At 36.7% G+C, this 12,979-nt stretch overlaps 1 protein-coding gene across 6 annotated transcripts in view; it reads left to right on the top strand.

Annotated features, from left to right (window-relative positions):
• The window catches only part of TTC3 (tetratricopeptide repeat domain 3), a 126,999-nt gene that overhangs the window by 48,073 nt on the left and 65,947 nt on the right, over positions 1–12,979 (top strand). For all 6 annotated transcript variants that reach the window (XM_039480621.2, XM_010338275.3, XM_010338274.3 and 3 more), the window contains 5 exons: positions 451–511; positions 4,140–4,224; positions 6,863–6,997; positions 10,776–10,856; positions 12,665–12,777. In XM_039480621.2, coding sequence (XP_039336555.2) covers positions 451–511; positions 4,140–4,224; positions 6,863–6,997; positions 10,776–10,856; positions 12,665–12,777 — 475 coding nt within the window. The remainder of the gene's footprint in view (positions 1–450; positions 512–4,139; positions 4,225–6,862; positions 6,998–10,775; positions 10,857–12,664; positions 12,778–12,979) is intronic.

Here is a 12,979-nt window from a genome sequence, read left to right as displayed (position 1 = left end):
CATTTTTCCCAACCACTCCAGCTTAAGTGATTTTTCCATTTTGTGAGTTGGGACAGATGCTACTGACTATGGAATTAATATGTCAATAGCAACACAGTATTTTCTTTCATAAGGATATTTGTTGTTTAACTGCTGAAGTAATAGGTCTTTTCACCCCATCTGATTGTAAACTATCTGAGAACGGAGCTATCTCCTGTATCTGTCTGTATCTATGGTAGACCTAAGTCACAATCACTATTATAATTGATTTTTAATAATTTATTATATATCATACATAGGAAGACATCAGCAGCAGCTTCTTTTTTGGCCCACCCATTTGTAGTTACACGCATTTGTAGTTATTGCTGCTTCTGTTTTCTTACTCCAATTTACATTTTAAAAGTAGTTTTAATCTCAGGCTTGTAGATTTTTATGTACAGATTTCAGGAACAAATGCTTTTGTGTTCACAGGTCAGCCTCCAAAACATAAAGGAAAACAAAAGTCTCGAAACAATGAATCAGAGAAGTTCAGGTATGTTTTTTCTCTAAGATACGTTTTTTTCCCCCTAGTGTATTCTTCCCAAGTAAAAGGGAAAAAAAATTGTTTTTCAAGTGTTAGCTACTTTAATGTGTGTATTATGATGAGTACTAAAATCCCTTTCAAATATCAAAAGCATATCTTTAGGAAAGGATAATTTTTGGCTAAATGATTATTAATCCTGGATATTAATATATATTGACTTCTGAAAGTCATACAGTATGAAATATGTCCATATTAATGTTTTAAATTCTAGAATACGTATTCTAAAAGGAAAAAACATTCAGAAATATAAGATGAACATGAAATCTCCTTCCCTGCTCACCTCATTTTACCTCTCCTGCAGTCCCTTCTCTGGGGCTTCCTCCAGGAATGCACTCTTAACAGTTTCATGACTACTGGGAAACTTACTCTGCATATACGGACATGGGTATGCGTATTTCAGATGCCTTTTGAGTAATTATCTTTAGAGGAAAATATTTCCTAATGAATTCTGACTACTTCTAAACAGAATTCTACCAAACATCCTCATGAAAATTAATAGTAATTAATTGCCTCCTATCTTTTTTTTTTTTTGGAGATAGAGAATTGCTCTGTCACACAGGCTGGAGTGCAGTGGTGTAACCATAGCTTACTGTAGCCTTGAACTCCTGGGCTCAAGTGATTCTTCTGCCTCAGTCTCCCAAGTAGCCAGGACTACTGCTGCCACCATGGTGCATGTCACCATGCCTGGATAATTAAAACACAATTTTTTTAGAGACAGGTTCTTGCTTTGTTGCCCAGGCCGATCTTGAACTCCTAGCCTCAAGTAATCCTTCTGCCTTGGCCTCCCAGAGTGCTGGGATTGCAGGCATGTGCCTGGCCTTGTCTCCTGTCTTTATAGTTATACCCCGTTGCCAACAAGTTATAAATCCATTACAAAGTGAAATTGTAAGTCTTTTAATACAGAATTTCATGAAGTGAATGAAAGTGATGTTGTAGAAATAGCAAAACCATGTCTGCCACAATACACTGGTTTTCAGTTTCTTCTCCTTCATTTCTTAATCTGAATCCATGATAGGTGCTTCAGGGGAAATAATTTGAATATCAAAACACTAAAAAAAAAAATCAGTGAAGTCTCTCTCTCTCTCTCTCTCTCTCTTTTTAAAATGACCATTTTTGGATGCTGCTACAAAAATTAAGTACAAAGCAAGGATATAGCATAGTATTATGTTATTCTGTTATTTGATAGAAAAATCATGAGTCTTCTTCCCTGCCTTCCCCTTTATTCCTAAGGAAACCTGATCTCAATATATGGTTACTTTTTAAATACAGAGTTGTAATTTTAAGCTGTTTTATTAAAGATAAGTTTATTTTTCTAATATTTTGTTTCACTTTTCAAACTGACCATTCCTTATTTGATAATACCTACCAGATGGGGCTATTTTATAATTAAATAGGATAACCACATAAAACACTTAGAGCCCTGGAACATAGTAAGCCTTCAGTATACTTCAACTCTCATTATTGTTATCACCATCATTTTCATTGTTACTAGAATGACTCTGGCCTACAGCTTGCTTTTTACCTCTTACAAAATATCTTGTGTTTCTTCCCATGTTCAGAAGACAGAGCGCTCCACTCATCGTTTTGATGGCTGGATCGTGTTTTGGGATACAGCTGCATCTCCCATCTTTGTGCATTTGGGCCCTTCGTTCCTCTTTTCCTTTCTCACTTTCTTTCCCTCTCTCCACCTCTCTCTTGCTTTCTTCTTTCTTTCCTTTGAGAGGGATAAATCAGACAATACTTTAAACATCCCACATGCACCTTTGTGCACCTGTTCAATGTCCAATAAGTACATTGTAAATAAGGTTTAGAAGTTGTTTCTGTAGTGGGATTGCTGTATAAAAGGGGATGCATAATTTTATCTTTGGCAAGTATTGCCAAATTCTTCTCCCAGAAAATGAGCACTGTTCACACTCCTACAAGAGGGTGTGCTATAATAAAAAATATATATATTTGGTATTTGTCCCAGTTCTTGGTACAGAGCTCCCAGAACCCATGGAATTTCCTGAATGATAGGAGTATATTTTGTTACTCATCATGAGCCCCTTTCCATGAACTTGAGTTTATGCTAATGAGGTGACTCAAGGTAGTGCCCCAGATAGTTCAGGAAGTCTAGTCACCAGAAAGACCAAGCACGTGATTAGATGCTTAAGACTTCCAGCCCCATACTTGACTTTCAAGGAGGGGAGGGGAGCTGGAAATTGAGTTTAGTCACCAGTGGCCAGTGGTTTAGTCAATTGTACCTACATGCCGACGTAATAAAACCTTAGTAAAACCCTTAAAAGAGTGCTTGGGGAGCTCCTGGGTTGGCAAACACATTGATGTGCTGGGAAAGTGGCATGCCCAGGGGGAGCATGAAGCTCCTCGCACCCCCTACCTTCCTGTGCATCTCTTCCACTTGGCTGTTTATGAGTTGTATCCTTTATAATAAAATTGGAAATAGTAGGTAAAGCACTTCCATGAGTTCTGTGTGTTTTTCTAGTGAGCCTGAAGAGGGGATCATGGAAACTCTCTAGTTTGTAGTCAGCAGGGCAGAAGTGTGGGTAACCTGTGCACCCCACTTGAGCTGAGGTGAGGGAAGTCTTGTGGAACTGACCCTTTACCCTGCAAGGTCTGAGAGTTAGTATCAGAACTGAATTGCATTACTACACACTCATTTTGTGTTGGACAGTTGAATTGATATGGAAAAATGACAATATTTGTTATTGGGAAAAAATCCACACATTTGATGTCAGAAGAGCTTTCAGAAAACTCCACATCGAGTGCCAGTTTTTCTTATTCTCACCAACTTAGGGAGTCAGACTTTCCAAAATGCTTACATCTTATTACTCGATTTTCTCATCATATTGAACATCTTTGCACTGTTTATTGGGCACACTTTTGTTTTAGGACCATGTTGTTACTAATGACTGCAGATTTGTAATACCTTTTCATAATCAAGGCAAATACTGCTTAATGTTTCTCTTTTTTCAAAAGCTGTTTTTCCATATCATCTTTATAATCAATTGATCTGGTTTCCCTCCACCTCTGATTTTATAGGAATGTTTACTGAGATTGCATTGGATTTAGAGATTTCTAATGGAAATATTCCTCCCCTGCAAAGAATGGCTAACTTGTATGGCTCACAATTTACTCTGTATTTTAAATGGCCTTCAGTAAATACATCTTTTTTTCTGTCTGTCACATTGGAAGGATGAGAGTAAACTAATATTCAGATTCTATATTTTTCTTCTCTTTCTTTTTTTTTTGTTTTTTTGAGATGGCATCTCGCTCTGTTGCCCAGGCTGGAGTGCGGTGATGTGATCTTGGCTCACTGCAGCCTCTGGCTCCTGGATTCAAGCAGTTCTCCTGCCTCCTGAGTAGCTGGGATTACAGGCACCTGTCACCACACCTGGCTAATTTTTGTATTTTTAGCAGAGACGGGGTTTTACCACATTGGTCAGGCTGGTCTCAAATGGCCTCCCAAAGTGCTGGGATTATAGGTGTGAGCCACCATGCCTGGCCCTGTTTTTTTCTTTATATGAGTAGAAGTGTTTTATTTTAAAATTATTAAAAACAAATGCTTTTTTTCTCTTAGTTGTAGTTCACAATTGACTTTACCAGCAGATTTGAAGAACATCTTGGAGAAACAGTTTTCTAAATCTTCCAGAGCTGCACACCAGGTAATGGAGAAGCTTTTCCAATGGAAAAAGCAAAACTCTTTGAATGAAACATTGTTCACATGAATAAAATTCTAATCATGTACATCTCTAAGATTTATTTTTTAATGTAAGTACTGTATTGTAGTTTTGTAGAGATGGGGTCTTACTATGTTGTCCAGGTTGGTTTCAAACTCCTGGCCTCAAGCAATCCTCCCAAAGTTTAGGGATTGCAGGTGTGAGCCATCACACCCAGCTGTTACAGACATATAATTGAACATATATGACTACTAAGAATCCAGTCTATCATTAATTTAAATATTAACTTGATAATTATGCTAGCTAGAGGTTTAACTAATGGTTAACTCTGTGGAATTATTTGCTTCTCAAAGAGTTAACAGTAATATTAACTAAATATTTTTAAAAGATTTAAATAATTTAAAAATATTTAAACAGTTTCATTATACCTACTCTAAAGTCATTCAAGAGCAAACTTTTATTCTTTAAATGATTTAACTTAATCAGATAATGTCGTATATAAAATTCTTTTTATGTTGCTTTGTGATGGGAAACATACATTAACATGGAGTAGAATACTTGTTTCAAGATGTGGATCTTTTTTTAGGTATACATAACAGATATTTTACAAAGAACTAAAATACACTTCTAATTAATTGCTTAAAAGCATTTTTGAGAATTTCTTACAGTTGGAGATTTTAAATTATATCTTTTTACATTGATTTTTACTGACTCTAAAAACCATGAAATACACAGAAGACAGCCTGTGAAGATGAAAAGACTATTTAAATAAATATGATTGTTGATTTTAGCCTCTGTTTGTTCATTCAACACAGTTTGATTGAGGCTCTCTCCATATGCTGAGGACTAAGAAAGATTGGGTGTGTAGTGATGTGATTTCGGCCTGCTCTGCTGGAGCTTTCAGGATAGATCATTTATGTTGCATTGAGGGAAGTGACTTCCAATGAAAACATGAGGCTGTATGGATCTGATTTCTAGACTGATAAAGAAAGCTGGGTGTGGTGGCATGTGCCTGCAGTCCCAGCTCCTCAGGAGGCTGAAGTGAGAGGATTAGCCACTGCACTCCAGCCTGAGCAACATAGTAATTTATTATTTTCTTTTGTTTCCTTTTTTAAGCTTCTCACTAGTTTGGGTGCCCTGTCTCTTTTAAAGAAGAAAAAAGAAAAAGAATGAGAACGAGATTAAAATTGAATGAGTTTATGCAAGGCTAATAATAACTAGTATTTGTAGGGATAGCACATCATCATCTGTAACTTCAAGTTCATATCTTAAAACAAGTATGGCTGTCATAGAGCTTTTAAGTTTTTTGTGAGAGCTGTTCTTTTCCACGCATATTCTGGGGAGCGTTTTGCCAGACTTTGATTCACATGATTCAAAAGCCAGCAGAAGGCTTTTGTTTATGGGTAACCAAACTGCTTTTTCCTCTGTGATTTGTGCAGTAAGGTCTCCTTTTGGATCTTCATTATTAGGAACGGCAAGGAATACAACATACATGTTTGCATTTGTTGCCCCCTTGAATGGTGCACACATGTATGACAAGGAGTGAGGAGATTTGAGACTTAATGTCTAGCCTTGCCTCTCTAATCTTTATGGAACTTTGGTGACTTACAGCTATTCCCATGTCACTAAAATATGAATTAAAATTATAATGCGTGTGCACATAAGCATTCGAGTTAGCAAGTTTTTCTCACTTTATTTAAGGGTACATGATAGCAATTTTGTTTTTATTTTTTATTTCTTATGTTCTTCCTTTTGCATTTAACTTCTTATTATCTGTCCTGGCATTTTTATCTAGTTATATTCAAGTATATGTTAAGCAAGAGTATAGTTAACAATGGAAATATTTCTTTTTCTTTTTTTTTTTCGAGACAGAGTTTCGCTCTTGTTACCCAGGCTGGAGTGCAATGGCGCGATCTCGGCTCACCGCAATCTCTGCCTCCTGGGTTCAGGCAATTCTCCTGTCTCAGCCTCCTGAGTAGCTGGGATTACAGGCATGTGCCACCATGCCCAGCTAATTTTTTGTATTTTTAGTAGAGACGGGGTTTCACTATGTTGACCGGGATGGTCTCGATCTCTTGACCTCGTGATCCACCCGCCTCGGCCTCCCAAAGTGCTGGGATTACAGGCTTGAGCCACCGTGCCCGGCCTTCTTTCTTTCTTAGAATTAAGGTCTGTTTCAGAGCAGGATGGCGGTTGTTAACAATCTGGTAGTGATCAGTACATTGATTGCATATTCTTATGCATCTCATTGTTCTACTTGCAATCCAATAATTTACTTATTTAAGTGATGGCCGGTGTTTTTCATATATATTATTAACACTTAAAATTACTGTCTGTTTAGTCTGGAAAGCAAGTGAGGCTTTGCACCATGTAGTGTAAAAGGAACCACCTTTGTCAAAGGCAACAGGGCAAGTGTTGCAATTAATATGGTAAAATGATACCTTTTCATTTTCACTTTAAAATTGTGGTGCTGAGAAAGGAATATGATTAATAAAGGATAGTTTGAGTATTGATTTAAACGTTTTCTCATTAGTTATAAAGTATTACTATGAACTTTGCATCTTAAGTTTTAAATTAGAAATGTGTACATTTGGGTTACTGAAATAGAATTTCATTTTTCTAGGATTTTGCTAATATAATGAAAATGCTGAGAAGCTTAATTCAAGATGGCTATACAGCTTTATTGGAGCAGCGATGCCGCAGTGCTGCACAGGCCTTTACAGAGTTACTGAATGGTTTAGATCCTCAAAAAATAAAGGTAAATTTTCCATATCATAACTTGTTTATCAGTGCTAATGTGCCTCAGATGAATGCAGAAGAGAAACAAGGCTTTAACTCATTGTAGTAATATTCCTAAGACCTTGCAGAGATTGGCTTCAGGTTATGGGAAGCAGGTAGTACTCCAGTTCAGACTTCATGAGTATGCTCAATACATGATCCATGTTTATACTTTCTCCTTGACTATAGTTTAGGGTCATTAGAACTGGCTTTTTCTCTAAGTAAAGGATTTCAACTCACTTTAGTCACATCTTTTCATTCAGAAAGGAAGTACAGGCACACCTCATTTCATTATGCTTTGCTTCATTGCACTTTGCAGACAATGCGTTTTTTACAAATTGAAGATTCGTGGCAACTCTGCGTCAAGCAAGTCTGTCGGTGCCATTTTTCCGAAAGCATGTGCTCACCTCATGTCTCTATGTCACATTTTGGTAATTCTCACAACGTGTCAAACTTTCTTATTATCATTATTACATATCTGTGATTAGTGATCTTTGATGTTACTATTGTAATTGTTTTTAGGGCACTACAACCTATGCCTGTGTAAGAAGGGAACTTAATAAATGGTGTGTGTCCAGTTATAATGGCGATCATTAAAAAATCAGGAGACAACAGATGCTGGCGAGGATGTGGAGAAATAGGAATGCTTTTACACTGTTGGTGGGAGTGCAAATTAATTCAACCTTTGTGGAAGACAGTTTGGTGATTCCTCAAGGATCTAGAAATAGAAATACCATTTGACCCAGCAATCCCATTACTGGGTATATACCCAAAGGATTATAAATCATTCTATTATAAAGACACATGCACATGTATGTTTATTGCAGCACTGTTCACAATAGCAAAGACTTGGAACCAACCCAAATGCCCATCAATGATAGACTGGATAAAGAAAATGTGGCACATATACACCATGGAATACTATGCAGCCATAAAAAAGGATGAGTTCATGTCCTTTGCAGGGACATGAATGAAGCTGGAAACCATCATTCTCAGCAAACTGACACAAGAACAGAAAACCAAGCACTGCATGTTCTCACTCATAAGTGGGTGTTGAATGATGAGAACACATGGACACAGGAAGGGGAACATCACACACTGGGGCCTGGGGGTTGGGGGACTAGGGGAGGAATAGCAGGGGGTGGAGGGATTGGGGAGGGATAGCATTAGGAGAAATACCTAATGTAGATGATGGGGTGATGGAGGCAGCGAACTGCCACCATTACATGTGTATACCTGTGTAACAAACCTGCACAATCTGCACATGTACCCTAGAACTTAAAGTATAATAAAGAAGAAACAGATGTACACGGATAAATAAATACTTACAGCTTGAGAATGAACATTTAAAAAAATAAAATAAATGGTGTGTGTGTGTTCTGAGTGCTCTGCCAACCATCTGTTGTTTCTACCTCCTTCTTTAAGTCTCCATGTTCCCTGAGACACGATATTGAAATTAGGCCAGTTAATGACCTTACAATGGCCTCTAAGTATTCAAGTGAAAGGAAGACTGCATGTCTCTCACTTTACATCAAAAAGTAGAATGATTAAGCTTTGTGGGGAAGGCATGTTGAAAGCCAAGATAAGCAGAAAGCTAGTCCTCTTGTGCCAAATAGCCAAATTGTGAATGCAAAGGACAAGTTTTTGAAGGAAATTAAAAGTGCTACTTCAGTGAACACATAAATGACAAGAAAGTGAAAAAACTTTCTTGCCAATGTGGAGAGTCTTAGTGGTCTGGATAAAACATCAAACCAGCCACAACATTCCCTAAGCCAGAGCCTAATCCAGAGCAAAGCCCTAACGCTTCTATTCTGTGAAGGCTGAGAGAGATTGGGAAGCTGCAGAAGAAAAGTTTGAATCTAGCAGAATTTGGTTCATGAGATTTAAGGAAAGAAGCCGATTCCATAACATGAAAAGTGCAAGATGAAGCAGCAAGTGCTGATGGAGAAGCTGCAGCAAGTTACCGAGATGTAGCGAAGAGCATTGATGACGGTGGCTATACTAAACAACAGATTGTCAATGGAGACAAAACGTTGTTGGAAGAAGATGCCATCTGGGACTTTCACAGCTAGAGAGAAGTCAATGTCTGATTTCAAAGCTTCAAAGGACAGCTCAGTACTCATTAGGGGCCGATATAACTGGTGACTTAAGTTGAAGCCAGTGCTCATTTACGTTCCAAAAATCCTGAGACCCTTAGGAATTACACTAATTCATTCTGCCTAGAGCTGTAGAAATGGAACAAAAAGCATGAATGACAGCACATCTGCTTATAGCATGGTTTACTAAGTACTTTAAGCCCACTGTTGAGACCTACTGCTCAGAATAAAAGATTCCTTGCAAAATACTACTGCTCATTGACAATGCACCTGATTGCCCAAGAGATCTGATATACATGTACAAGGAGATAAGTGTTGTTTTCATGCCCACTAACACAATATCTATTACGTAGCCTATGAACAAAGAGTTATTTTGACTTTCAGTTCTTAAGAAACATATTTTATAAGGCTATAGCTGCCTTAGTGATTCCTCTGTTGGATCTGGGCAAAGTAAATTGAAAACCTTCTGGAAAGGATCACCACTCTAGATACCACTAAGAACATTCATGATGCATGGGAGAGATCACAATATCAATATTAACAGGAGTCTGGAATAAGTGAATTCCAGTCCTCATGGATGACTTTGAGGGGTTCAAGGCATTAGTGGCGGAAGTCACTGCAGATGTCGTGAAACAAGTGAGAGAACTAGAATTCGAAGTGGAGCCTGAAGATGTGACTGAATTGCTGCAATCTCTTGATAAAACTTGAAGGGATGAGAAGTTGCTTCTTACAGATGAACAAAAAAAAGTCGTTGCTTGAAATGGAATCTACTCCTTTTGAAGATGCTGTGAATATTGTTGAAATAATAAACTTAGTAGATCAAGCAGTGGCAGGATTTGAGAGGATTCACTCCAATTTTAAAAGAGGTTGTAGTATAGGTAAAATGCTGTTAGACAACATCACATGTTACAGAGAAATCTTTTTTGAAAGTAAGAGTCAATCAGTACAACAGACTTCACTGTTGTCTGATTTTAAGAATTGCCACAGCCACCTTAATTTTCAGCAAGTACCATCCTGAACAGTTAGCAGTCATCAATATCAAGGCAAGACCATCCACCAGCGAAAAGATTATGACTCACTAAAGCCTCAGATGATCATAAGCATTTGTAGCAATAAAGTTTTTAAAATTAAGGTGTGTACATTATTTTATAGACATAATGGTACTTCACACTTAATAGACTACAGTATCACTTAAACATAACTTTTATATGCATTAGGAAACCCTCAAGTTTGTGAGACTCACTTGATTGTGATATTTGCTTTATTGTGATGCTCTAGAACCGAGCCCACAGTATCTCTGAGGTATGCCTCTAATAGCTAAGTAAATGTCTTAATCTGTCACTAGTACCCCTTATATGCAAAATCATATGACTTTAATTAGAAATTATTCTAATCTATTATGAGCCGTGCCTCAAGGAACTTTGAGACGGTGATTCTGTGTTTTTAAATAGTGTATAATTGCTTTATTAGGACAAAAATCCCTTTTCTAATTTGATTTGGACAATCATATTGATTAGTGAGATTTTATGACAGTCATTGATTAGTAAGATTGATTAGTGAGATTCTATTACACTTCTTTTTCTGTTGTGACTAGAAGGTTAGTATGATACAAATGGAGCAGAATTATGTTCAGATTTTTAACTGAGGCATTTTTATTGACAGCAACTGAACCTGGCCATGATTAACTATGTCTTGGTTGTCTATGGACTTGCCGTTTCTCTCCTTGGAATAGGGCAGCCTGAGGTAAGATTTGTAACAGAGGTAATAAACAATTAAAATGATATTGACATATCTTATAATATTTTTCTCATTTTGACCCATTTCCTTCTCTGTACCTCTAATAATTTTGTCTGAAATATCTCAGTTTAATTTAGTTTGTGTTTTTAAAGAAAAGAAAAAGGCTTTGCCAGGCAATCGTTGGGAATCTACTTTTTATTTGCACAAAAAGTAAAGAATGTAATGCATAGATAGATTTTAGAAACATAATCTTGAGGGAAAAGCAAGTTGGAGAACATAAACATTGTGATCCCACTTACATACAGTTTGGAAAATATACATAACAGTACTATATACTGCTTATGAGTACCTGTGCCTATTGTAAAAAAGAGAAAAAATACAGATTATGTTTATATCCAATTTAAGATAATGGCTGCCCTTGGTGATGGCATGAGGGAATGGACCTGGGGTGGCTTTGTGTTACACTGTTTTCCTAGGAAAACAAAGGTAACAACGATAATGTTAGCATGTTAGCATAATGTTAGCATCTCTTATTTATAGGTAGAAAGTACTTGGGTATTGTATTATTTCTAGATTGCAGGCTCCCTATAACTGCATGTAGTCAGTGTATAGACATGAGCTCCCAGGATTTCCATTAGACATGCTCCTGCTTTGCTCTCCTGGAATGTTTACCTACCTATACTGTGTGGCATTATAACTTTGCTTTCTGAGGTTTTGAGTTTGCTATAAATGTTGAAATGCTCTAAAATGACCTAAAGTATAATAAATAATTTGGGTTCTGTTTTCCCTGTCTAGATGAAGGTTTAACCCACCTTCCTAAGCAGTCTTTTACGTTCTGTTCTCTCCCAAAAGTCCACAGTGCCCAAGGATTTTTTTGTCACAGATTAATAATGTCTTCCATGAATGCTGTCTAATTCTGTTTTCCAAGAGACAGTTGGAGACCGGACTTCAGGGTTTTAATTTTATTCCTGACAGAATAATAATAAATACCATATTTTACCTTATTAGAATTGAAGAAATTTATTACATTTGTGATTTAATGTAAAATAGACTGATTTGGAAAAAAAAAAAACAAGTGTTATAGTAGAACTTACATGTTTAAAAGAATTTCATCAGAGGACAGCCCTTGCTTCGGACATTTTTAGAATGCCTCCTTTGGAACCGGTCTCAAAGCTTCATTTTATAGTGACATTTCCTTTTTTTCACTCACAGTAGGGTTACCAGTATTTCTTAGAACTAAATATCTTTTGAATGTTTTCTAAAAGCAAAATTCATTCAACTTAGTGGCTTTTCACTGTTGAGAATATTCCAAAAAAGAATGTACTCTAAGCTATGTTAAGTTTTTACTGACGGACTGTTTTTAAGACAGAGCTTTCATCTGTCTTATGCTACAAAAGACTGTGACAACATCATAGGAATGGCATTCCTTCCAAGGGAATAGCACTTAATAGGATCTATGTTACGGTGTGTTTACACCAAAATTAGCCTTTAAAATAGAACACACACGATTTTACTGTTTTTAGTATTAGCCAGCACACATCAGGCCCTTAGTGTGTACTAGTAAATGCTTATAGATTGATTGTCTGATGTGTGCAGCAGGATTGGCTTGGTTGTGTCTCTGAATAGCCATATGATTAGAAATTTATATAATTCCTAAGAAAATGAAACACAGAGGTATGATTTTGCTACAGGAATTTGGGAATATGCAGTTGTTATTTTAATATTAGAAAAAAAAAAGAATCAGCCTTCAGATACAACTTATTCCAGTATTTCTCTTTGTATATAAGTCATCATTGTTTTCACTGCTATTTAAGGAATTATCTGAAGCTGAAAACCAGTTTAAGAGGATTATTGAACACTACCCCAATGAGGGACTTGACTGCCTGGCCTACTGTGGAATTGGAAAAGTATATTTGAAAAAAAACAGGTTAGTAGAAATGACACTACTTTAATCTCTAGTCTGGTAACTTATTTAAAATCCAATGTGATAATGATCCATTTTCTGGAATTATTTTGATATCTCCTCTGTAGTACACTATCATAATTGTGATTTGCTTTGAGGACCTGGTGTTTCACTGTCAATATTAATTGTTAAAGCAAGGCTAGTCATTGCAGTTCTTGGTACTTCC

The sequence above is a fragment of the Saimiri boliviensis genome, chromosome 18, assembly GCF_048565385.1.
Source record: "Saimiri boliviensis isolate mSaiBol1 chromosome 18, mSaiBol1.pri, whole genome shotgun sequence".
Classification (NCBI taxonomy): domain Eukaryota; kingdom Metazoa; phylum Chordata; class Mammalia; order Primates; family Cebidae; genus Saimiri; species Saimiri boliviensis.
The sequence above is the reverse complement of the archived record's forward strand: the minus strand, read 5'-3'. Positions and strand labels throughout refer to the sequence as shown.